We start from the raw sequence: 27,456 nt of genomic DNA on the forward strand, positions 1-27,456 counted from the left end.
TTTTCCACATTTTATTCTAATAAAGTGTATTATCAAACTTTCCCATCAATTCCACTTTGATGAGTGAGAAATGACATCTCAGTATACTTTTTTAAAATTTTTTTTTAAAATTTATTTATTTGAGAGCGACAGACACAGAGAGAAAGACAGATAGAGGGAGAAAGAGAGAATGGGCGCGCCAGGGCTTCCAGCCTCTGCAAACGAACTCCAGACGCATGCGCCCCCTTGTGCATCTGGCTAACGTGGGACCTGGGGAACCGAGCCTCGAACCGGGGTCCTTAGGCTTCACAGGCAAGCGCTTAACCACTAAGCCATCTCTCCAACCCTCAGTATACTTTTAATTTTCATTTCTATTTTTAAAAATTGAATTGAGTATCTTTTCATATTTAAGGCACTTTCTTTTTGAATTGTCTTTTAGTGACTTATTCATAACATTTGCCAATTTATAAATAGGATTTTTGATGAAGTTATTCTTAACCGTTAAAGTCCTTCATATCTCTCACAGTGTCTCTGTATCTGTGGTGGATGTTGTAAATATTTCCAACCAATTTTTCATTTGTTTTAAACTTTTGTTCATACTAGTGTTTTTTTCTGAGGTAGGGTCTCAGTTTAACCCAGGCTGATCTGAAATTCAAATTCACCTTGTAGTCTCAGGCTGGTTGCAGACTCATAATGATCTGGGATTAAAGGTGTGTGCCTAACTACCAAAGCTTGATTCCCCAGATGCTCAAAGTGGTACACACATCTGCAGTTTGTTTGAGGTGACTAGAGGCCATGGTGTGCCCATCCTCTCAATCTCAATTTCTGTCTCTTTCCTTTCTCTCTCCCTTACTCTTTTTCAAAAAAATAAATAAAATATTTTTTAAAATTGCCTAATCTAAGTTCATAAAGGATCATATATGTTTTATTTTTTACCTCAACAAGGAGGGGCCAATGGGGAGGGGGTAGGTCACAGATGAGCCTAATAATGGTACCAAACTGACTGTAGTTGCTAAATACAAAACTAATTAATAAAACAAAGCCCTGAAGTAAACAAACTAAAACCAAAATGTAAGGATCAGACAAAAGAACTTGGTGAATAGATGAGTATTTATTAAAACTATTACTCTTTGTTCTGTATTAAATACTTTATAATAAAAATAAACAACAAAAAAGGAAATTTAAAAAAATTTGTTTTTATTTATTCAGATGAAAGAGAGAAACAGGCAGGCAGGCCAGGGCTTCCAGCCACTGCAAATGAACTCCAGATGCATGTGGCACCTTGTTCATCTACCTTACGTGGGTCCTGGGGAATTGAACTGGGGTCCTTTGACTTTGTAGACAAGCACCTTAACTGCTAAGCTATCTCTCTAGCCCCATGTCTGTTTTCTTATAAGAGTTCATAGACTTTTGTCTTTATATTAAGGCTTTTGATCCAATATTAATTTTCTGTATGACATGATATTGGGACTGTGGTTGTTTGAATGCAAAATGTTCCCTGTAGACTCATCTGTGTGAATAGCTGATCCCCAGGTGATGGTGCTGCTCAGGAAGGTTGTAGAGCCTTTAGGAGGTAGGACTTTGCTCTCTCTTCCTCTTCCCTTCCTGCTGATTTGACAATGTGATGCTAGTTTCCTACTCTTACCAAGCTTTCACTGACATGATATAATCTACTCATCTACTCTCTAGAATTGTAAGCCAAAATAAACTCCTCCCTTCCCTAAGTTGCTTCCAGTCAGGTATTTTGTCCATCACTGTAAAAGTAAGATATGGAAATTAAATTTAATTTTATTTTATTTCATTGCATTTGGCTATCCAGTTCTCTCAGCAACATTTGTTAAAAAAGACTGTGCTTTCACTCTTGAATTATCTTGGCATTCTTGTCAAAATCAATTGTCAATAAATATCAGGTTGATTTCTAGACTCTTTATTCAATTCCACTGTTGTGTGTGTACCCTTCTGGCAGTATGACACTGTCTCAATTACTTTTGGTTTTCAGAAAATTTTGAAGTCAGTCACTGTCATCCCCTCATTTTGCTCCTCTTTTCAAGATTGTCTTACTATTCTGGTCTCTTACAGACTCTTGAATTTTAGGACCAGCTTGTCCATTTCTGCAAAAAATAAAAAAAATTAAAATTATCCAACTGAGATTTTGACAGGTATTGCATTCTAACTGTGTTTAAACTTGGAAAATGTTGCCATTTTACTCTATAACCCTTTCAGTCCATGAACATGGGTCATCTCTCAATTTACTTAGGTCCTTTGTATATTTCAACTATGCTTTGTAGTTTTAAAAATATTTTATTTTTATTTATTTGACAGAGAAAGGGAGAGAGAGTGAGAGAATGGGCATGCCAGGGCCTCCAGCCACCACAAACGAACTCCAGATGTGTATGCCCCCTTATGCATCTGCCTAATGTGGGTCTTGGGGAATCGAACCAAGGTCCTTTGGCTTTGCAGGAAAGCACCTTAACCACTAAGCCATCCCTCCAGTCCTGTTTTGAATTTTTTTTAATTTAATTTAATTTATTTATTTGAGAGTGGCAGACAGAGAGGGAAAGAGGCAGAGAGACTGAAAGAGAGAGAGAATGGGTGCGCCAGGACTTCCAGCCACTACAAACAAACTCCAGATGCGTGCACCCCCTTGTGCAACTGGCTAACGTGGGTCCTGGGGAACCGAGCCTCGAACCGGGGTCCTTAGGCTTCACAGGCAAGTATTTAACCACTAAGCCATCTCTCCAGCCCCTGTTTTGTAGTTTTTACAGTTTAAGTTTCACATTTATTTGGTAAATTAATTCCTCAATATTTGTTGTGATGCTGTTATAAATGGAGCTATTTTCTTAACCTTTTCTTGTTTATTGCTAGTATCAAGAAAACAACTTATTTTTTTAATGTTCATCTTATATTTTCTGAAATCTTGATGCACTTGTTTATTAGTGAGTTTTTTGCAATGTAGTTTTCTAAATGTATGTTCAATTTTACTTTCCTTCTATTACATTTACTTTTTGTTTTGTTTTGTTTTTGAGGTAGGGTCTCACTCTGGCTCAGGCTGACCTGGAATTCACTGTGTAGTCTTGGTGGCCTTGAACTCTTGGCGATCCTCCTACCTCTGTCTCCCGAGTGCTGGGATTAAAGGCTTACATTTACTTTTTTAGTTTAGTTTTAGAAGGATTTTCCTATACCTAGGTTATAGAGAAACTAGCTTGTCTTTAGAACACTTAGAAAATGTAATGTGTATCTCATTTCTATTTATTCTTGAGTTTAATGAAAATTTGAGATATTTTCAATAAATGTTTTAGATCACTATAAAAGAGGCAGCTTGGCAAAGAGAAAATAGCATTAAATTTGAAGTCAGAAAATCAGGGCTGGAATCCATATTAGTTACCAGCTGTTTGACTAAAGGCAAGACATTTAGCCCCTTAACAACAACAAAATCTACAAAGGATACCATCCATTTCACAGAACTGCTCAGAGTGTCAAAATACTGAGTACTTTATGAACCACTGGGTCTGCTGCCAGCACATACTGCTTTTGTTTATTAATGAGAATCATTAATGACTTATCAGTTCTCCCTTTCCTCTAGGAACTTTACCTGAGATATATAAAGGTTCCATGACCATAACCAAGGAAACCCCTGTCTAAAAGACATTTACTGATTATACACAAAGAGACTGTTGTCTTCCCTGTTATTTTTCCCTCTTCATTCCTTTGATGTGAGATAAACACCCAAAGAGAGCAGATCTTTTATTTCCTGTAGAATGTAGAGAAGTTCCACAGTGTGTGTTAGGAACTGACGGTTCAAATGGAGAAAAATCAGCCAAGTCCTGCAGAGCCGCCACACAAAGAAGACAGTGGTCCCTGAACTTCTGGAAGAGCTGCCATCCGCCCCATTCATCCCTCTGCAGCTCCGCCTGTGAGGCAGCAGGCAAATGTGACTTTCTCTAAGAGTCCCTGTGGCAAAGTTGGGCTCCCAACAGAAAAAAGTCTGAAGACTTGATTTGTGTGAGTGAGGCTGTTTACAGTGTGTGTTTTCAGTGGTTGTAAGTGAACAACACTCTTTTGGCCTTTCCACATGCCTGCCACTTGAAAAACATCTCTCTCCATTCAATTTCAGGGCAGGTCAGCTCCAAGGTTAAGGAATTTTGACTTTGTGAAGTGTTATGAAATCACTGAATTTGGCAGGTACTTTATAAAAGCTTTAGGGTCAGAAAACCTAACTTCTGTTCCCAGCTGTGGAACCTTGGTTGTGCCTAGTGTACTGCTGCTTGATGCTCAGGTGTGGTCCCTACCAGGTAGAGAGGACTCAGCAAGGGGCAGGGCTCTCACTAGCTCTTGTTATTTCTTGTGTATTTACTACAGTGTGCAGCTCATTTATTACACCAAATCAGAATGCTAGTACTTGGGGATCTTTTATATAATTGATATTTGTTCTTTATTTTTTTTGAAAAAGGAGTCAAGCCCTACAAAGAAGGCAGATGTGAGCCATAAATTACCTCCAGCCTTCTTCTCCAGCATTGACCCTGGCTGAGCATCTTCCCTTCACATTCGTGTAGATGGGGATATGACTATACTTTCAGGGATCATTTCTATAGTTACATGTAGATGCGCATAGATTCGGAGCCAGAGTGAAAAGGGGAGGGAATGGAGGAAAGGAGGGAGAAACGAAACTTTAACAGCATGTATATCAAAGATTTATTCATCTGTGACAGTATTCATAAAGGCAAAAAAAAAAATGTCAAAGAGGGAAGATATAGAATTTATATCAGTTACTTTCTCTGTTGTGAACAAAAACCTGACCAGGAGCAACTTAAGGAAGGAAGGGGTTTGTTTTCAGCTTACAGTTTCAAAGGGAAGTTTCATGGCAGGAACGGCTTGGTGGCAGGAGCAGAACTGGGAAACGTTGTCAGATGGGAAGCGGAAAGTGCACAGGAAGTAGGGCTGAGCTCAAGGCCTGTCCCCAGTGACTGGCCTCCTCCAGCAAGGCTCTACCTCCTAAAGATTCTACAGTCTTCCCAAACAGTGGCACCACCTGGGAGCCAGGCGTTCAAGCACACGTGCCTATGAGGGGCATTTTACATTCTAACTACAACAGAGTTCTTATACCATCTACATGAAACAAGGCAACGTAATAGAAATATGGACAGAAACCCAGGAACAATTAACAAATGGGGAATGAGCACTTAAAAATGATCCTCAAGCTGAGTTGTTACTAGAGAAATACCCCTTGTCTGTCTGTCCATTGTAGCTGGAGGCAGAGAGCAGTGGGGTCAGATTGTGATGGTACCTAGATGCACGTGGTGCGTGTTTCACGGGTGCATGAATATATATAGTGTGCATGTGAGTGTTGTATTTTGTATACACATATAAGTATTTCTTGGATGATATAAAGGAAACTATTCAGAGTGATTGAAGACTTCGACTAGGAATGAGTGAAAGGGAAGGTTTAAAATGAAAACTAAAGCTAGGAAATATATCTTTTGTTGTTTTTCGTTTCTTCCACCTAAGTTTTTCTTAAGTGTGTCTGTGTTTTTAAAAATACATATATTTATACATGGAACAAAAAGAAGAAACTATAATCCCCTGATGTGTCTATTTTGGTGCTAACCCTTATAAAGAGCAGGGCCTTTTCTCTCCAGCCTTTAGGAGAGCTAAAATTGACACTGGATAAGAGCCACTGCACACTTTCTCTGTCTATTAAAAGAAGTGGGCTTGGTCCAGGTCCCTGTGTTTTGAAAGGCTCTCTGCCCCCTGTGAGTTCCCGTTCATCTAATCCCCCAGGGATTCCTTAGCCAGGGCTCTCCAGCTACACAGGGCCCCGGGAGAGGCTTTCCTACTGGACAGAGACTGAGTGAACAGGAAATGGCAACCTTGGGTTGTAACCTGACCTGTCTTACATAAGGATGTTGCCTCAGAGCTGAAGGTGGAATGGCCAGCTGTGGAAGGGCTGAGAGGGGAAGCCTATCAGTTACAAAACAAAGCCAATGCATGCCTCACAGTGACACACAGGCCTGGGCTTGAACTTGAACCAAAACAGAATGTGCACGAGGAAAAGACATTCTTTTGCCTGCTTTATCTACCAGCCTCTCTGCTCATCTACGGCAGACTTAGGGGCCATTCCTCAAAAGTTCAACCAGGCACACTAATGAGTTAATTGGACCTCATTTTTTTTAAAAAAAAATTCTTATTTTTTAAAATTTATTTATTTATTTGAGAAAAAGGGTAGATAAATAATGGACACGCTAGGGCCTCTAACCACTGCAGACAAACTCCAGATGTGTGTGCCACCTTGTGCATCTGGCTTACATGGGTTCTGGGGAATCAAACTTGGGTCCTTTGACTTTGCAGACAAGTGCCTTAACTGCTAAGCCATCTCTCCAGCCCTAATTAGACTTCTTTACAGAGCTATTTTGAGGTGTTACTTAACGGCCTGTGAGACTTTAAATCAGCCATACCATCAAAAAGTCTCATCCCAGCATAGAAATGACCTCTTAGATGGAGCTCTCCTTCCCTTGAACTTCCACCTTCTGTATACTGAGGCCATGAGACCTTGTGCATCACTGCATACAGCAGGCACAAGGGGAGGCTAAGATCTCAGATGACAATCTGACAACCCCCTCCTCCCCTCCTTCTATATGAGAATGTCAACAGGCCCAGTCGCCAGGTCATTCCTGAGTGGTCACAACCACTTCCAATTAATATGGTGATAGTTATTCTTCTCAGAGAAGAGTAGCATACGCACTCCCTCTCCCCCAGCCAGCCCACTCTGTTTCTGTCCAGAATCTACTATTTAGTAGTCTCTTTCTCTGACTCTTAAATAGTGCTTTATTACATTGAAATCATCTTCCTATAACCTCTTATTTTTTTTAATTTTTTTGTTTTGTTTTGTTTTTCAAGGTAGGGTCTCACTCTAGCTCAGGCTGACTTGGAATTCACTATGTAGTCTCAGGGTGGCCTCGAACTCATGGTGATCCTCCTACCTCTGCCTCCTGAGTGCTGGGAATAAAGGCGTGCACCACCACACCCGGCTAGCTCTAATGTTTTTGCATGTGTTTATGGTGTGCATACGTGTGTGTGTCAGGGAACAGGTATGAGATTGTATGTATATGCGAATACCAGAAGACAACCTCGGATGTTGTTCCTCTTTTTGAGGGTCTCATATTGTCCTGTAAATCGCTTACTAGGCTAGACTAGCCAGCTGGTACAGCCTAGGTACATCCTAGGGGTCTCCACCTCCCCAGCTCTGGGATTATAAATGCATGCTACCACACCTAGTATTGCCAGCATTTTTTTTAAATTATTTTTATTTATTTATTTTCAAGCAAAGAGAGACCCACAGAGAAAGACACCCCCCCCCACACACACAGAGAATGGGCACTCCAGGGCCTCCAGCCACTGCAAATACACTCCAGATGCCTACGCCACTTTGTGCATCTTATTGCCAGCATTTTTACATGGGTACTGGGGATCAAATTCAGGTCCTCATGCTTACAAGGCAAGCACTTTAATTACTAAACTGTCTCCCCAGTCCCAAGGTACGTTCTTAGAATAACCAAATTTTAGGCCAGGTAAGCATGTAATTTGCACTTATTACCCTTATGCTGAATCTCTGTCCTGCCATGTGATCTGGAGACCTAATTTCCCTATCTGTTAAGTGGGCTTGCAGCATCACTGTGGGCATTTTGAGATTAAGCAAGATAGTGTATGTCATCTGTTCAGAACCATATTGGAAAAAGTAGGTACTTAGTATTGGTTCCCATCTTTCCTCTATCTCATATTAATGTCATCCTTCAGCTTTAAAAAGAGACCTTGACTGTTTACCACTGAGTGAAACTTCTGTTATCTTCCCTATGAGAGCTCTCAATACCAGGGCAAATATAGTCACTTTTAAATCCGCAAAGGCATCTAGAGGTACTGTGTATTTACTGTACTCTTTGCTATAGAAGACATTTTACATTTTCCCCTTGAATCCATGATCCACTGATTATTATACAGTGGGGGAAGATCTGTTTTCACCTGCCAAGCTAAGCTGGGAATCTCACACTCAGACCTTCCCAGGGTTTGAAGTTGAGTTTTAATGTGTGGAAACTACCTGCATAAGTAGAAATACTCATCCTTTTTACTAGACATCAAATCGAGCTTTACCTGGGAAATAGTGCACAATTTAAAGATGCGAGGCAAGGACTCCAGTTAGATAAGTGTCTGCCAGCCCCAGCTCTGACCATATCCATTGACAGATGAATTGGAGCAGAGGAATCTGTGGTCTTCCCTAAAATGTACCCATGGCGTCAGAATGAATCAGCAGTTCCGTAATTTGGCAGGGCCACAGATTGATGGGCTTCTGAATGGGCTTTCCTTTTTTTTTTTTTTTTTTTTTTGCAATAAATGATCTTACTCAGTAGGAGCTATTAAATCTTTATTTTTTAATGCACATTCCAACCTGTTATCAGCCTAATGGATCCGGGGATATTAAGCATTCTTCCTTAGCTTTAAGACAAGAGTTGATATGCACATCACCATAAGACACTGGGGAAAAAAATTAAAACAAAACAAACAGGACATAAGGAGAAAATCCACCCTGGGGAGATGAATAAATAATGAGGCAAAGGGATGCCGGTGATCGAGTCTGCAGAGTCCCAGCGTGACTGTCACCTGGACCCTGCAGAAGCCTGCAGTGGCAAGCAGGACTCTTGTAACTCTGTTCATTGCTTCTTCATCCTTAAATGCTCTCAGGCACATGGAATAGGGATACACACTCACTAATTCTATGAGCAATTGAAGCCTTGTTCCAAAGTTTTGACCTCTTCTTGAGTTTTGTAGGCTTATGCAATCACAGTTTTGTCAGCACACCTTGTGTGCTCCCCTTGAGGAGGCCTCACTGTACCCACTCTGTCAGCAGAGCCCTCACGCTCCTCCGCTCCTCCGAGCCTCTTCTGACAGCCAGGTGGCCGTGAGAGCGGTGGATGAGCTTCTACCAGCTCTGGCGGGACAAGCTCCGCTCCGCTGTGCGTGTTAGAGAGCTATGGGAGGGTTTGTTTGGAATAAGAAGAGTCCTTGAGGAAAACAAAGTTGAAGGCCAGTGGAACCATAGTATCTTCATCCTTTTTCAAGTTGCTTTTTCTACTCAATGCTGTGTTTTGAAAATGTAACCAGGTTAACATATACACAGAGGCATATCATTGTATGATAGTCAAGATATTTTTTCCCCTGGATATTTAGATGGTTGCCCATTTTTAACAGCTCAAATAATGCTTTGACAGAGTTGAGGGCACTTTTGATATAGAAAATGGGTAATACCCTCTGAGTTGGAGAAGAGGTGGTGGGGGAAGGGAGAGGAGGAGAGGAAACAGAGGGCAGTCCGTGGAAGACTAGAAGTCACCTGGATATGAGAGCCACAGTTCCTGAACAGAGGGTCTTTGTCATCACAGTGTGATGCCATGAGTGTGGACGGAACACTGGGCAGCTGAGAAGAGAAGAAAAACCCGGGGAGCCAAGGCGCAAGCCCGGACATCCTCTGAAAGCTTTGGTTTGCTCCTTTGCTCTGTCCTACCTGCTTCTCAGCCATGCTGTGTGCCCCAGAGGCCGACTTTGAAGTGCCAGGTCAGCGCCCTTGTTCTGACCACAAGTCTCGTGGCCTGGACCATGAAAGGAGAGTGGAACAGGGACCCCCTTCCCCAGCTCCCCCCATAAGGTCACTGCAGGTGGGCTGCTTCCCAGTTTGGAAAGCTGCCACTTTCCTTCCAATACAGCAAATGCTCCACCTTTCCTCTACTGGCCAATGATGGCAAAACATGGGCCTTGGGATCCTACATCCAGTGCTAACCTGTACACATTTGACAGCTTCCTCTTCATGAATAGGTGCAGGTCAGCGTCATGGACATTGGAATCAGTCAAAATAGGATGAGGGTACAGAGGAAGTTGTCTGGATACTGGAACATAGTAATGGACAGTGTCTATATATTTACACAAAGTGAATTACCACACATTGTTGTAGCTCATGCGTGAACTTTAAACTGAAATTTCTGCTTTATTTGTATGTGTTTGTGTGTATATGTGTGAATTCCTAGTGTTAGAACAATATCTGCTAAGTAGAAAGCACTTCAAAATTAAAACACACTGAATCAAACAGGAATAAGTTAAATTTAACTGAATTGAATGGAATCTGACTAAATAATAAGATGTAAATTTGGTACATTTAAAACATCCTGGGTGTTCTCCCTGTTGTTCTCCAGCACATGGTTTTTAAAAGCTTTGTGAATATAAAATAATAAATTAGATCAGGAATCGACTTTCCAAAGTGAATAGTGAATAATAAATGTTTGTGTATACAGTATGAGCACCTCACATAGGAAAATGTTAAGGTCAGGAAAATCTGATCAGATCATCTTATGCTTTCAGGATCCATATTCTTGATATTATAAGCTACTTTGCTATTGGAAAATGTCACTTTCAGTTTTCAATACAAAAAAACAACTTCTGATACTTTCAGAATGTGTAATTATTCATTTGAAAATAATTTTTGGTAGATACATATGTATTATATCTTCTTGCATTATAATTGTGAGTAGAAAAGAAAAAGATAGACCATCCTTTTTTAATTTTAGTTTTAATCAGTCTACAACAGCATGTGTTGTGTGTGTTGAATCTTTGTAAAAGATCTAGGAAAACCTTGCTGAGCACCACACTGAGATAGTTTTGTTCAAATAGTGGACTGTAGAGTTAGAGGACCAAGGGAGAAACACCAAGTGTGTGTGACTCAGTTTGCATTCCTGGGAATGTCTTGTGGGGGGGGCACAGTTCTTCTGTTTTCCTTTCTCCAAACACTGTGCACCTGATAGTTTGACTGTAGCCCTTAGCTCTTGTACTCTGGACATACATCAAGTTCTGTTTTGAAGCACCTATTGTTTCAATAGCACTTCAATTTGGAGTTTAAGACTGGGCATTTCGTGCCAAACTGAAGACAGGGACTAATTTGGGCTTGCCAACATCACTTTTCAGCTTGTCATATCCAATAATGAGAAAAGTTGTTCTAAAGAAAAGAATATTGTTAGCTTTTCTGAATAAGCATTCTGACTGTTCCAACACAGCAGTAAAAGCCTTGACTTGAAATAATCCCTATCTATACAAAAAGTCTTGAGATGGTAGTTCAGATTTTAACATGTGACCAATGAGGCAATAGTGTAGAGTCAGAGGACTGCCCGGGACCTGGTTGATCTCGGAAATGCAATCAGATGGTCACCAGAGGAACAGGTACATACTAGAAGGCTCTTTTGAAGTTTATTTCCTAAGTCATAGCTCCTGGTGGCTGGGTCAAGGTGCTTCTGGTAGTGTGCTGGCATAAATTAGTGAGGTCTTGAACTGGTGGATAAAGTGCAACATTCAAGATAGAGTACAAAAAACAGAATTTGAAGCCAGAGTATCAAGGTCAGAACTTATCTCCTTCTCTTACTATGTGTGGCTATGTGTGGGATATCTTGGCCATTCACCATGTTAGACAGCTTTCACTTGTTATGCACATGCCTGAGATAATCAGTTTTCTTTTTTAGGTGGAAGGTTGGTTTTGGTCAGTTTGGGGAGTCATGGTCCATATTTTGTGTTCAGGTCCTGTTGTTTTGGGGCTCGTTGCATGGGTTTGTAGCACATCATATAAGGAGTGTATGTCAGAGCATAATGACTCACCTCATGGTAGTCAGGAATAAAAAAGATCCTTGAGTCTTAGAATTTTCTGTGAAGGGATGGCATTTATGTCTAAAACCGCCTACCAGCTCTGCCTTATTAGAGGCTCCATCCCTTCTCAGTAGCACCAAGTGGGGAGCAAGCCTTTCCCACATGCACCTTTGAGGAATGTTCCAGACTGTAGCAAACATCCATTCAGAGATCTCAGATATTTCATCTATAACATGAGGATTAATTGTCAGTTAAAGTATCCTGAAAATAAAAAGAGGAATATCACAAATGAGAAAGAATTGCAGCTCACCTTAAATCTTAGTTGTCACTTACATATTTTGCCTACTCTATCTCGTGTTTCCTTCCTTGAAGCTCATGATGTCTTCGTATCACTGTCACCTTCTGCCAGTCAATCTTCATTAACTTGACTAGATTTAGAATCACCTAGGAGACACACCTCCATGCATCTGTGAGGGTGTTTCCAAAGAGGAGACCCACCCTGTTTATAGGTAGCACCATCCCATTGGCTGAAGATTCAGACTACATAAAAAGGTAAAAAGAAAAAAAGTTTGAGGGGCGCCAGCATTCTTGGCTCTCTGATTCCTGACTTTAGATGCAGTGTGATCAGCCAGCTGCGTCATGTTCCCACCACTATGCCTTCCTGCCATGACTGCCCTGCCCACCATTGAACTGTGAGCCAGAAATAAATCCTTCTCCCTCAAGTTTCCTTTGTCAGCTATTTTGTCACAGCAATGAAAAAAGTAGTACTCTTTTAGCAACACATTAAGGCCTTGAGTTACTTCATCCTATTTTATTCCAATTTTCTGAAGCTGTCCACGGTTTGTCTATAACTCTCCTGTGTTAGGCTATCTGAGAGTATGTTTATTGGATGAATGTAAACATATTTCTAATGAAATCTTTTAAATTCTAAATGTTGACAGGGAAATCAGTAGTAACTTTTTCTTTGGATGGGACATATTTTATGTTTTATTTGAAAGGATTTTTATTATTCTCTGTTCATATGATCAATGTTACTGGGTATGATTTTGATAAAGTTATTTTCAATATTTCTATTTATTTGAGAGAGAGAGAGGCAGATTGAGATAGAGTCAGTATGGGTACACCAGAGCCTCCTGCCACTGAAAATAAACTCTAGATGTATGTGTCACTTTCTTCATCTGGATTTGTGTGGGTACTGGGGAATCAAAACTGGGCCATCAGGCTTTGCAAGCAAGCACTTTTAACCACTGAGCCATCTTTCCTGTCCCGTAAACAGTTTTAAGATGGACTTTATGTGAGGAAACTGAGCAGTTTTCTGTAGTAGAGTGCAAGCAATCAGGCTTATTAATTTGGCTTAGAGAGACGGTCCGTACTTTTAAGGGCAAAACTGCTCCTACCATGGCTAAGCACCACTTCCTGGGCTTAAGAAAAGTCCAGGATCTGGGTTTGCTCACTTCCTCTGCATATCATTGATACTTTCTCCGTTCCCATCGTTCTTCCCAACTCAAATAACCATAGACTTTCAAATGATTTATTTTTCACATAGTCCCCAGCCACAGCATAAAGCCAAGTGGACTTGGCATCCAGTGGTCTGTCCACCACTCTGCCCATCATTCAACTTTGAAATCCAGCTCCCAAAAGTACATTGTTCTTCCACATCAATCATTCTTTCCCGCTTGCAGGGAAGTTCCTTGGCATTCTGCTTATCCCTTCAAGGACAGTTCTCTGTTGCTGCTGCCAAGCATGTTAACAACTTGTTTCTTTTTTCTGTGGTGACAGGCTCATCTCATCACTCTGAGTAGAAATCCCTCCCCGGAGGAGGCTGCCGACTCCGCACATTTTGTCGCCAGGGCTGCTGTCGCTTCTGGGATGCCTGACCACCATGGTGAGAGCGGGGCCTCCCCACTCCTGTTGTACACAAGGGTGAGGCTGTGACATGGGCTCTTCACAGATCCTCCATTGTTTCCTCTCCTCTGTGCTGTGACGCTGTGTGGCCTCCCCAGGGTTTGTGCATTTGTTCTTTCCATAGCAGCCCTCTGACCTTTACTCTTTCAGCATGGCAGCCCTTCCTCCAAACAGCTACTAACATCCCCAGGGAGCCTATGCTTGGCTCACAAGGACATCTCTGCTTTTAAGGGCAACTGTGAAAGATTGGGGTGAAGCTACCATAGCCACACTCTGGCCTTCCGCCTCTTTCAGAGCAGAGATTCCAGCCTGGGCAAGCTTACAGGACATAAGGGTTCCAAAGGGAAATTACCACTCTAGTTCCACATAGTAGGCAAAAAGCTTTGGGAATTTTCCCCTCCCATGGCCTCTGTTAAGACAAAGCACACATTCTAGTGATTTTCTTGTGGCCCTGGTCAGAACATAAAGAGATAGAGTGTGGCTCATTAAGATATCAGATAGAAATCATCATGTCCTGAGTAAAATAAGGTCTACTATGCAGAAACCGGTGTTGGGAAGGCATTGGGGTTGGTTTAGGAAGCAGGAGTCAGACTAACATACTGAGCATGGGAGAATGTGAAGGGAAAGCTTTAAGGAGCAAGCTAGTTCTGAAGAGATGCATGAGCCAGACAAGGAACTCCATCCACTGAGGAGATGAGGAAGGGGTTCAGTGACAATCTAAGTTGAAATATATAGATAGATAGGAGGGTGTATGTGTCTGTAAAGTTTTCTATTCTAAATATGGCTGGATTTGTCCTCCTCTATAAATTAGGAATGAAACTAATGCCCGCATGATACAGATAGTGATATGCGTAAGAGTTAAATATCCAATGCTACATGGGATATACTGGTCTTGGCTCTAACTATACTACATTTATTACCTCAGAAATCCTTGAGACCCTGTGAGATAGGTACAACTATCCAGTTTTGGATGGAGAAACTGAGGCACTGAAAGTCTGATAGTTTTTCCAAGGGCTCATAGCCAGTTAGGTGGTTGAGGTCTGAGCCCAGGCAGTCATCCCCAGGGCCTCTTGATCACTTTGTCATATAGTGGGGACTGTCCCTGCACCTATCCCCTCTCCTTCCCTACATGTGCCAAAGAGTTTGTGGAGTTTGAGGCAGACAAGGGACTCAGGAAGATTGCAAGCAGCCCAAAGTGAAGGATGCAGAGGGCCACTGGGAAAGGCTGGACTCAGCAGACTGTATAGGGCCCCATTCCCTGCCACTGCTCAGAGAACATGGTGCCCAGCACCTAAGAGCCCACGTGTCAGTCAGAATTGAAATGTATGAGGAGTGCAACAGTAGAAGTCCTCCCAGGAGCTGGAAGCCAGGACTAATGGCTTTAGGTGAAGGCAGGGATGGCTTTGCAAGCACAGGCTGCACAGTCTCAGGAGAGAGTCATGACAGTGATGATGGTAGCAGAGCAGCTGAGCACCCTGTGCACACAGGTGCTGAGACTTTCACAGACTACTCTGTTATTCTTGAAACAACCCTTAGACAGGACACAACTCCCATTTTACAAGTCCCTCTCACAGCCAGCTTTTCCTACCAGAACGTTTGTGGTCATATGGTAAACCTATTTTTAGCTGTCTCAGGAACCTCCACACTGATTTCCACAATGGGTGGACCAGATTGCATTCCCACCAACAGTGTAGAGGGTTCCTCTTTTTCTGCATCCTCTCCAGCATTTATGGTCATTTGTTTTTATGATGGTAGCCAATCTGACAGGAGTGAGATGGAATCTCAACGAAGTTTTAATCTTCATTTCCCTGATGGCTAGGGATGTAGAACATTTTTTGAGATGTTTATATTCCATCCATATTTCTTCTTTTGAGAACTCTGTATTTATTTAAAGATTTTTAAAATAATTTTTTTATTTATTTAATTGAAAGAGGGAAAGAGGCAGAGTGAGAGAGAGAAGGATGGAGGAGGGGCATGCTAGGGTTTCTAGCCACTGCAAACAAACTCCAGATGCATGTGCCATCTTGGCTTACATGGGTCCTGGGGAATCAAACTGCTGTCCTTTGGCTTTGCAGGCAAACACCTTAACCACTAAGCCATCTCTCCAGCCCAAGAACTCTCTACTTAGTTCCATAGCCCATATTTTAATTGGGTTGTTTGATTTCTTATTATTTAGCTTTTTGAGTTCTTTGTATATCCTAAATATTAATCTTTGTCGAATGCATAGCTGGCAGAGATTTTCTCCCATTCTGTAGGTTATGTATTTGCTCTATTCACTGTCCTTTGCTGTACAAAAGCTTTGTAATTTCATGAGGTCCCAGTGGTTGATCTGTGGTTTTATTTCCTGAGCAATTGGGGTTATATTCAGAAAGTCTTTGCTGAGACAAATATGTTGAAGGGTTTCCCCTACCTCTTCCTCTAGCAGTTTCAGAGTTTCAGGTCTGATATTAAGGTCTTTGACACATTTGGACTCAATTCTTGTGCATGAAGAGATAAGGATCTATTTTCATCCTTCTACAGGTATATATCCAGTTTACCCAGCACTATTTGCTGAAGAGGCTGTCTTTTCTCCAATGAGTATTTTTGGAATTTTTGTTGAAGATCAGATGGCTATAGCTACTCGGCCTTACACCTGAGTCCTCTTTTCTGTTCCATTGATCTACATATATGTTTTTGTGCCAGTACCATGCTGGCTTTGTTACTATGCCTATGTAATATAGATTAAAATCAGGTATGATGATAACACCAGCCTTATTTTTGTGGCTCAAAATTGTTTTAGATATTTAAGGTTTTTTGTGCTTCCAAATGAATTTTAGGATTTTTTTTTTCTATTTCTGTGAAGAATGCCATTGGAATTTTGATAGAGATTGCATTAAATGTGTAGATTGCTATTGGTAAGATTGCCATTTTGACAATATTGTATTCTTCCAATCCAAGAACCAGGGATGTTTTTCCATTTCCTAGTGTCTTCTCACTTGAGTGTTTTAAAGTTTTCATTGTAGAGATCCTTCACTTCCTTGGTTAGGTTTATTCTAAGGTCCTTTTTTATGCAATTATGAAGGGTGGTGATTCTCTGATTTCATCTTCTGTGTGTTTGTTGTTAGCATATAGGAAGGCTACTGAGTTCTGTGTGTTTATTTTGTATCCTGCTACATGGCTATAGGTGTTTACCAGCTCTAACAGTTTGCTGGTAGAGTCTTTAGGGTCCTTTATGTATAGAATCATGTCATCTGCAAATAATGATAATTTGATCTCTTCCTTTCCAATTTGTATCCCTTTTATGTGTGTCTTTTGCATTATTGCTATGGCAAAGACTTCCAGTACTATATTAAATAAAAGTGGGGACAGTGGACACCCTTGTCTTGTTCCTGATTTTAGTGGAAAAGCTTCAAGTTTTTCTCTATTTAGTATTATGCTGGCTGTAAGTTTGTCATAAATAGCCTTTATTATGTTGAGATATGTTCCTTCTATTCCCAGTCTCTGTAGGACTTTTATCATGATGTGATGTTGGATTTTGTCAAATGTTTTTTCTGCATCTAATGAGATGATCATGTGATTTTTTATTCTTCAGTCTATTTATATAGTGCATTACATTTATCAATTTGTGTATGTTGAACCATTCCTGCATATCATCTGATATTTCTGATATATTCTTGTATTCTGTTTGCCAGTATTTTATTGAGAATTTTTGCATCTATGTTCATGAGGGAGATTGGTCTATAATTTTCTTTTCTTGTTCTATCTATGTCTGGTTTTGGTATCAGGGTGATGCTGGCCTCGTAGAATGAGTTTGGTTCCTACCAGAATATCCTATAAGTCTAGAGAAGTTTTTTTCTGTCTTTCCTCATTGCTCTACCCTAAAAGAAAATTCATATCCTCCTTAAATAGGCCTCCTAGACTCAGCTCTCCTAAGCAGATCACACCTGAAATGCCTATCTTGCCACTTGGGAGAAAGTTTGGCCACTGAAGCCTTGAAGGCAAGGGCAGGCTAAGTGAGGATGCTGGCAGAGAAGCAGTAGGTGGAGCCACATGCTTATTGTCCAGTAGCAGCAGGAACCCTGGAACCATCACTGTACAAGGAAGAAAACCATGGTCCAAGCAAGTCAGAAATGAGTAGGGAGTGGGGGAGAAATGAGAAACCCAACTTTTCCAACTGTGTGATCCAAGTTTGAAAGCTGCTGCTGTCAATCATTGCTCTCTTAGTGGCCAGTGTGGGAAGACTAGAAGATGAGCTGGCCTGATCAATGTGTGGAGATCCAGATCTTTGTCCTTGCTGGTGCCTGCACATTCCTGAGTGTGACATGGGCAGAGAAGACACAGCCTGAATAGGACACATGGAGCCAGCTTCCCTCTGCAAGCAGAGACACCATCATGAGGGTTACAGCAAGAGCCTGGGCAAGCGTGCTCCCTGTCGTTCATTCTCATTCTCTTTCTCCCTCTCTCTCTCTCTCTCTCTCCCTCTCTCCCTCCCCCCCCCTCTCTCTTTCTCTCTGCTGTCCCCTGTGTGGCAGAAGCCCCATAGCAAGAATAAGAGAAATCCACCCAGGGCTAAGGTTTGTCCAGGCCTCTGCTGCCTCCAGCAGGGGGAAATGAAAGGAGCCCACTTGAAACTTGTATAACAGAAGGGAAGATCAAGTGACCATCACTCCCACCCACATAAGACTTTCTGACCAGTCCCCAAGTCCTGCCAGATCCCATGGAAGCAGACCTATATGCATCCTTCAGAGTTTCAAGGGCAATCTGACCTCTGCTATCCCGTACTTAAACCCATCTGTTTAAATCCACGCAGACTTTTGGATTTTGTTTTTGAAAAGAAAAGACTCTTTGAAGAGAAAAAAAATTTCACTTGTGGATTCTCTGTAGCCTTGCTGGATGTCCATTGAAGGCATTGCCTAGTAACAAACAGACTGCTGCTGGCCCAGAAGCAAGTGTTTCAGAGCCAGTGTCTCTGCCCCATGCCTTCCCTGCATTCCTCACGCAGACCAAACTGCCCTAGAAGTCTGAGAAGATTGTGACTGCGTGAAGATTCCCAATTCAGGCTCCTGGAATGTCACCAACCTGGACCTGGCCCGCTTCCCAGAGCAGCCATAGACAAACTTGGTATTAAGAGCTTTACCAGCCCTGCTAAGTGTCCCGGACCCTGGACTTGTGTTTATAACTCTTCTCCTTAAGGGTATTGAAATGAAATGGTCTGAAGCCAAGTACATTTCAGTGTAAACCTTGGGGCTGCACTGAGTGCAGGCTGCCTTGTTTGGAAACAATGTGTGTCCTGGGCTCCAATGTTCTGCTGGGTCCAGTGACAGCAAGGGAATGTCCTATGCCTAGAGGGCAGGGACAGCGATTTCTTAGTAACTGGATTTCCTACAAGTAATTTCCTGGGTATAAATATGTATATCTGCTCAGTCCCACTGGCCCTGGCTCCTTGCCATATTTAAAGCAAGAGACATGAAGAGTATTCAGGTCTCCTCCCTTTGACCTTCTGACCTCCCCTTTTCTCAGCTCTCTTCCTGGGTGCTGTTTGCTCAGCTGGCACTGGGCACACTCCCTGCTTCCCCCACTCCCTACTCACCTGGTACTGATGCTCTCTGGGCCTTGAATGTCCTAGAGACTAGAAGTCAGGCAGCCCCTACTGTTCATATGGGCTGGATCCTGTGGGCTCTTGACAGGTAACAGGGCAACTGGGAACAGCCACAATCCAGGCTCTTGACCTTCCATTGGCCTTCCTCAGCTGTGCCTGCTGCCTCTCCCTCCTTCCCACCTCTGACTGAGGACTCTACTGCACAGTCCTGCTGGTGAAAAGTGAGGGAAGCCACCCCTAACCTCATCTACCCCACCTCCTTTCATCCTGGTTCTGTAACTCTTCATCTTCCTTTCTTTCCATCCTTCTTGCATGGAGCCCCTTGTGCTCTGAGAGGACTTTCCTTAGCTGGCACACTCAGGGTTCATAGCTTATTGCAGGATGCCCAGCTACATGTAATCACCACAAGCTGTCGAAACTACTGTGAGCCCCATGAGTAGCAGAGGAGAAAGACATGAGGTCAAGAGAACAGGGAAGCCTCTCACTGTTTCTACCACCATCAGGAGGATCCCCTCTCAGAAACTTCTGCAAGTTATCCTCACACCTAGAGTATTGGGACGCAGTGTGTCTCAGCAAGTTGGAGGCACTCTAAGGCCTAGGAGAGAGTCCAGGTACTACCTACGTACCATTCCCCCACACACACACTCCTAGAGGGGTAGTTGTGCCATGGGTACCACATTCCCAGTTCCCAGAGATGGAGACATCCAAACCTCAGAGAAGAGACAGGTGGAGAGTGCAGGGTCAGCAGCTCTTGGAGCGAGGAGAAGAGGAGTGTGACCTCATCCTCATTTCAATCCTGTATTGCTGTGCCTTCTTCAGAGGACATCCTGGAGCAGAGCATAAACTGAGCAAGTCCAGCTAGACAGCTGTCATCCCTCTTCCCTGTGCAGAGGAAGGCCCGCGGTCTCTTCTTGCCTTTCCTGGGGAAAATGCAGTGCACAAGCTGGGATGGCCACTTTCATGAGGCTCAGCTCTTCCATTTAGGTGCTGGCTTGTGGTTTGTGTTCAGAATCTCAGAAAAGCCTTAGCTATTTATACTCCAACTTGCTTTCAAAAAGGATTTTTGAGGCAGATTTCAGAGAACTCTGGTGTTTCACCAAAGCAAGTGACGATTCTGAATTTGCTAAGAGCCTGGTGGTCCCAAGTGGGACTCTGGTACAGGAGAGCAGGAAGGGGAGCTAGACAGCTTCCTCAAGGCAGGCAGAGCACATGATGATAACCCCTTACCAAGCCCTGTGCAGGAACTCAGCATCTTTATGCCCTTCAAGCATCTTCCAGTCTGCGACCCTCATGGCCACTCACTTTCCTGATGCACATCATCTGCCCAGTTAACACCCACAGATTTCCTCAATCACACAGGCCATGCGCAGTGGCTCCACTGGCCCCTCCCCACAACACTGTGTGATAGGCCTGGGCTGGCATTCCTCCCCCAAAGTGTCACATGCATGGGAAAGTTGAGAGGAGAGGTGTGCTTGGTTTCATGGGTCCCCCAGCTTCCCTTATGGCCCCCTCAGGTGATTAATAGCCATAGGCAGCACTATCCAGCAGGGCCTGAACAGGTTGTCTGTTTGCTAGGTGAAGGTCAGGCTAGAATTTGAGACTTTCTACTTTGGAGTTTCCTGAGGTCTTTAAAGCCTTTGCAGCTAGCATAAAGACCGGTTTCTAAGACTGTTACAAGCTCTCCTTGCTGTCCTGACTCCAGCGTCAGCAAAATGAGCCCCAGGTTACTGGAACTTATTTTAATTAAAGACTCCTGACCTCTAGTGATCCACACTGCAGTCTTGCATTATCTCATACCTGGAGCAAAGCTTTGTTTTCTTTTATCTCTTTATGAACATCTCCACATGGTCTGTCTTAGAAAGACATGGCTTCAATTCCCCTGTCCCAGGCACCATCTGCAGAAACAGTAAAAGCCCCTGCCCACTGAGCCACACTTCCTCACCCGCTCTAGCTCACAGATGCCTGAAATACTCCGTTGGGCTGGAAATAAGCGACTCATGGCCTTGGAGCACCTCTGCCATCAGGGTTCACATTTACCAGCTAAGTCATGCTCCTGTGTTTTAGGGAATGACTTCATCTTTTGCCAAGCCACTAGCATCAAGTTGCAGAGGATTCTAGAAGGGCTTTTTAAAAGTTAGTGATGGCCATGTGAAAGAATGCTGAAACTGCTGGCTCCTTGTGAGCCCACAGTTGGCTTCAGAACACAGGAAATGCCAGAGACAATTGCTTCCTGTTTCTCCAGAAACTTTGTCACTTGTACCAGGTGGGCCTGGCATGCCCACCCTTCATGAGAACAACCTAATTATCAGGAAATGGCTCCTTTGTTATGGGATGAACTGTTTGCTCTCTCTCAAAGACTGGTTGTAATTCAAAGTTCATTTTAGGGCCAAGAGGGGTGAGGGAAAAAAGTCAGGGTCTTGCAATAAAAGTACTTTAGTGAATACCAAATAATAATGCTACTTTAGATTTATAGACAAGGAGAAGATCACTGTGGGTGCCCAAGACATCCCTCTGTTTCCATGTTCCAGAATTTGCTACAAAGCAAATTTTTCTTTTTTTAAAATTTTTTTTGGTTTATTTTTATTTCTTTATTTGAAAGTGACAGACAGAGAAAGAAGTAGAGAGAGAGAATGGACACGCCAGGGCTTCCAGCCACTGCAGACGAATACCAGATGCATGCGCCCCCTTGTGCATCTGGCTAATGTGGGTCCTGGGGAGTCGAGCCTTGAACCAGGGTACTTAGGCTTCACAGGCAAGCACTTAACCGCTAAGCCATCTGTCCAGCCCTGACATGAATTTTTCAAATGTGGTCAGTTTGCATATGATACCTGCTAGCCTCATTGCCCCCTCCCTTTGATTAGAGACATTCCAAGAAGAGAGAGCAAAAAAAAAAAAAAAAAAAGGATTACAGTCGTGCAGCACCATGCTTGCCCACCCACCTGGCTATATCTTATTCTCAAAAAAGGACTGGGTTACATTCTCTTATGTGCTCTCCAGAAATTTAAGTGTTAACAGCTCTTCACTCCTAAATATTCCCAGTCGCTTTAGACATGTAATGTTCCTCTTTGTTATGCTTTTAGAACCCAAAAAATAAATGCCACATCATCCCCACACTCACTGTCATCAGACTATCAAAGTTAGTACTTAGTTTCTAGAGCATCAAATCAATGACTTTTTTCTCCCATGGGTCAGCTATGACTAAGAGACGTAACATTTTCCATGTAGGAGAATTTTCTTCTATAAAATGTTGAGTAATACTGTAGGAATGCACCTGTTTGTCAGAGAGATGGCTTGACTTGGGTCCAGCTGGGGTGAGGACCTGCCTGGCAGAAATTATGCAGCAAGAATCTTGCTTCTGCCCAGAATTCACACAAGGGGGCCTTGCAAATGAATACAACTTGCATTCAGACCTGAGTGAGTGTTATCCAGGTTGAACAGATGTGGTAGACACATTCCCCACCTGTTTATTTCTTTCCTTTATAAAGCAAATGTCATGGGATGAATGTACTTTGAACATTCTGAAGCCCCAAGAAACTCACAGTGAAGTTCAGCCCTGTGCTCAGAGCTCTTGATCTGTGCAGTGTGTTTATCTGCAGTGATCCTAGATTTCTGTGCCTGTGAGTCATTCCGTCCATTTTCATTGTGTTTGTGTCCTCTTAGGCTCTATCTCAGCTGCCTGCTATTTCCAGTACACATATTCAGCTAATATGGATGGGAGAAGCTATAGTAGAAATTCTAAAAACTGATATGTAGTGTTCAATAAATAGTAGCTTTTAATTTTATGGACAGCTTTTGTCATTGTGGTGTCCCTGTGTCTGTGATTACCTTTCTATCCATGACCTGTGAACAGCCTCGAAGCCTCACCTCAGACCTCACCTCAGCAGTTGCTTATTTCCATTTTTAGGGATTCTTGGCTGCTTAAGTCTGTTCAAGGTGTGCTAGCAAAATACCATAGATGAGGTGGCTCCTAAATAACAGAAATGCATTTCTCAGCACCCTGGAGGCTGGGAACCTGGAAGCCCAAGGTCAAGGTGGTAACAGATTTGGTGTCTGTTGATAGCCTGCTTCCTGGTTTATAGGCAACTGCCTGACTCTTCACCTGGCAGAGTGGCAAGGTGGCTCTCTCGGTCCCTTTCATAAAGGCACAAATCTCACTCATGAGATCTTCATCCTCATTACTTAATCACCTCTGAAAGACTGTCTCTGAAAAAGTCAAGCATGTTGGCAAATGCCTTTAATGCTAGCACTGCCTCAGGAGTCTGAGGTAGAAGGATGGCTGCGAGTTTGAGGCTAGCCTGGGCTACAGAGTGAATTCTAGGTCATCCTAGGCTGGAGTGAGACCTTATCTCAAAAAAAAACACCCCCCCAAAATAAATTCTACCTCTAAATGTCATCATGTTGGAGGCTATAATTTCAGCATATGAATTTGAGAAGGACACGACATCAGAACACAACTTTTGACTATATGAGTTTTCTTTCTTTTGTTGCTTTCATGTTTAAAAATTATTTAATTCAAAACAATGCAAAATGAATCCAAACAACTTAATATTTTTGAAAAATTATTTTCTCCATGTTACTTTTCATTTGTTGTGTAAAAACTTGGGGTTGTTGGTATTAGAGAGATGGCTCATTGGGGAAGAGCTGTTTCTGGGCACACATGAGATCTTGAGTTTGACCACCCCCCCCAAAAAAAAAACAGGTGTGGCACATGTTTGTGACCTCAGTGCTGAGAGAAGCTGAGACAGGAGAACCACTGGGTCTTCTTGATCAGTCTGTCTGATCACAAAACAGAAGGCTTCAGGTCCAATGAGAGATTCTATCTCAAGGAAATATCACAGAACCATAGACAGGTCATACTCATTGTTCTCTGGCCTCTGCACACATATGCAAGGGGAGCATGCCTCTGCACGTGTCACATGCAGATACACCATTTACACCCACTACACAAACACAAAATAAAAATAGCTGTTTAGATATCCACTTATTAGCTCACAGCTTTATAGATGAGAAATCTGGCACAGTAAGGCTGACTTCTCTGCTCAGGCTAAAACTGAGCTGTTAGCTAGGCCCATTGTCATCTGAAGCTTGGGAGCTGCCTTGCCTAAACTCATTCCTGTTATCAGCAGACTTCACTTTCTTATGACTGTACAACTGAAGCCCCCATTTTCTTGCCAGCTGTTGGCTAATGACTTCTCTGGGGTCTTGTACCATGGCCCTGTCTGTGTCAGCTGTGGAGAACTTCTTTCTTGTCACATCCCTCTAAGAGGCTGTGATGGACAGATTTCTGCTACTGTGACATAATACCTGAGATAAATGACTTAAAAGGAGAAAAAGGTTATTGTTGCTCATGATTTCAGGGGTTTCAGTCTGCTGTCACTTGGCCTTGTGCTTTGAGCCCATGGGGAGGTGGAACACCCTGGCAGAAGTGCAGAGCAGAGAAAGATGCTTACCTATGGCAGCCAGAAAGGAAAAAAAGGAAGGAAGGGGCCAGGATCCCAATGTTCCCTTTAAGGGCACAACCCCACCATACTTCCTCCAACTAGGCTCCACCTCTTAAAGGTTCCTCCTAACAGTTCTACAATCTTGCGTTGGTGGTATGGTTGTGAGCATAGCTGCCTTCCACTTCTGCAGTCTGGAAATCAAGTCTTTAGCCTGTGAGCCTTTGGGAGACATTCCAGATTCAAACAAGAGCAGCTTTCAATCTCTTTGGCTTTTTCTCTTCTACCAGCTGGAGAAAACTCTGTGCTTAAAGGACACTTGAGATTAAGTTGGCTTAAGGGATGATCTTACTATCACGTATCTGTGAATTTCATTCAACCTAAGAGGAAGCCACTATACAAAGGATGAACCACATTGGAGTCTTCTTAAAATCTTTCTGGGCACACTGACTTAATTTTTTTTTTTTTACCAGCAACTTCCATAAATATATACAATATAACATGATCATTATCCCCTTCCTCCACCATCCCTTTTCCCTCTCCCAAATTCCTCTTCGACTGAATCCCTTCTTCTTTTCAAGTAGTCTCTCTTCTATTTTGGTCTCATCATTTTCCCTCCTATTATGCAGATATTGTGCAGGCAGCATCAGTCAATGTGAGGTTATGAATATCAAAGTCACTTTGTGTCTGGAAGCTAGTATTGGAAGCAGCCCTCCTCTTCCTTTATCTCTTACATTCTTTCTGCCACATCTTCTACAATGGTCCGTGAGCCTTGGAAGGTAGGATGTCTCATTTAGTGCTCAGCACCCCACTGTCACTTGTCATCACTTTGGTGAGTTTTGAGTCACCCCAGTGGTCACTGCCATCTGAAAAGTGAAGCTTCTCTAGCCAGAAGTGAAAATAGCAAGAATATATAGGCATAAGCATAAGTATTTGAGGACAGTTTGGTGGGCATAATATAACCATTCAGCCAGAAAACAGTAGTAGTTTTCCTGCTAGGGCTTATGACCTCCTGAGCTATAGGCTTTTTATTAGATTTTCAATATCAGACATGACATATGGTGTTTTTTTGCAGAGAGCTCTATTCAGCCATCTACCACACAGAGACCTCAGGCCTCTTACTCAAGCTTGGAAGCCCACAAAAGTATATCGTTTTTCAAATATTTGGGCCAGTGGATCATTTAGCTTTACATCCTACCAGCTATGATTTGGCTAAGTGTCTTCCAAAGGCCCCTGTGTTAAATCCAAGCGTAGTCTCCAGCCTATAGCACTGTTGGCAGGTGGTAGAACTTTAGGAGGGCTGCCTTGGATGAGGGTACTGGAAACCCAGTCCCTTCCTCTCGCTTCACTTCTGGCAGTCACACCCTGAACAGCTTTGCTCTGCCAATACTTCGCTAGCCACAGTGTGCTGCTAGCTATAGGACAATCGATCACGGACTGAAGCTTCCAAAACTATGAGCTAAAAGAAAGCTTTTCTCTCTTTAAATTTATTTACCTCAGGGGTTTGTTACAGCAACAAAAAGCTGACTTGCTGTATACACTCACTGTTCTCCTTTCTGTGCCCTCTCCACGTCTTCAATTCCTTCTCTTGCTTTCATGATTGGCATGGACTAAAAACTATTTTTGCTACATTATAGTCCATATGTCGGGGAGTTGAGCATGGTTGGGGTTCTTTCTTAGCAGGATGTTAGCCAGATCTTTTAGATTTTTTATGTTATAGAAATTGGTAATGAGATTTCAGCCAAAGTCTAGTTACCAAAGGGGCCATGAGGAGTGACTAGAGTTACAAGAAGACATAATGATCAGTTAGCATGAAAACATACCCATGTACTCAGGTCTTGGGACAGTTTCTCCTTTTTCATTAGTTTGCTTTCTTTATCATCAAGAAAGCAAAACGTAGGAAAATGAAGGCAGCTAAATTGTTCTGTCCCTCTAATACTAGTTCATCTCTGATTAAACACGCAGGTGGATTGGACACAGGAGAGTCTCCCTAACTGGTTTCTCTTGTCGAAGTACTTATTATTTTCGAAGAGTTCACCAACACTGAGTTCACAATAAATAAAGCATATTTATTTCACTTCCACTTCAAATCTATGAGCTGTTTTAAAATTGTTGTCATATGCTTTTCTTTAGATGTGGCTGAGCAGTATTTTCAAGAGAGCCTGACTCATGTTAAAGAATATGAAGGATCAGAAATAGCCAAATTTCTTTCCATTCAAGATGAATTTTGCAATTTTCTACAAAGCACTGGACAAAAAGAAGTAAGTGAAATTGGGTCACAAATGTCTAGGTATTCAGGGGGAGCCCAATTGATATCCAAAAGCTACTCCTTCACTCTTTAAGCATCCACTGAGCACCTACTATGTGCAGGACATACCTAGCCTCCAGAGGGACCCAGAGAATAAGGCCAGGGGACATTCTGGAGCAGCTTGCAGATACTTGCTGTTAGAAGCTGGAACACTGTGAGGGAGCAGATGCCATGCCCACGTCTAAAAGATCCCAAAGAACTGTAAACCATGACAACTCAGTGAAGAAATCTCTGCTCACTACTTGCCGTAGTTCTGGCTGGAAGAGAGTGTGGTGAGGCTAATTCCCCTTTCCTCATTTTGAACAGTGAGTGGAATTTGCATAGCTAATGAAAACTACCCAGTGCAGAAAGTTCATCTCACTCTTTCACCTTTGATCTGTGCAGGTATGATTGGCATGACTTATAAAACTGAAGTATGACTCAGGGTTTACAGTCACTGGGAATTAAACACTTGGGAACTTGTTCCTTGCAAAGCATGACAGCCACTACAAAGCCACAATAGATAATTCAGTGGTTTATTGTGTGTGTGTGTTTCAATTTAACATGGCAAATCTTGAGGATGAAAACATTTTTCCCTTGCTATC

At 42.5% G+C, this 27,456-nt stretch overlaps 1 protein-coding gene across 3 annotated transcripts in view; it reads left to right on the top strand.

Moving 5' to 3' along the window:
• Positions 1 to 27,456, top strand: part of Ttc23 (tetratricopeptide repeat domain 23) — a 91,075-nt gene that overhangs the window by 41,755 nt on the left and 21,864 nt on the right. For all 3 annotated transcript variants that reach the window (XM_045146432.1, XM_045146433.1, XM_004658075.3), the window contains exons 7-8: positions 13,423 to 13,528; positions 26,698 to 26,825. In XM_045146432.1, coding sequence (XP_045002367.1) covers positions 13,423 to 13,528; positions 26,698 to 26,825 — 234 coding nt within the window. The remainder of the gene's footprint in view (positions 1 to 13,422; positions 13,529 to 26,697; positions 26,826 to 27,456) is intronic.

This window comes from Jaculus jaculus, chromosome 3 (genome assembly GCF_020740685.1).
Source record: "Jaculus jaculus isolate mJacJac1 chromosome 3, mJacJac1.mat.Y.cur, whole genome shotgun sequence".
Classification (NCBI taxonomy): Eukaryota; Metazoa; Chordata; class Mammalia; order Rodentia; family Dipodidae; genus Jaculus; species Jaculus jaculus.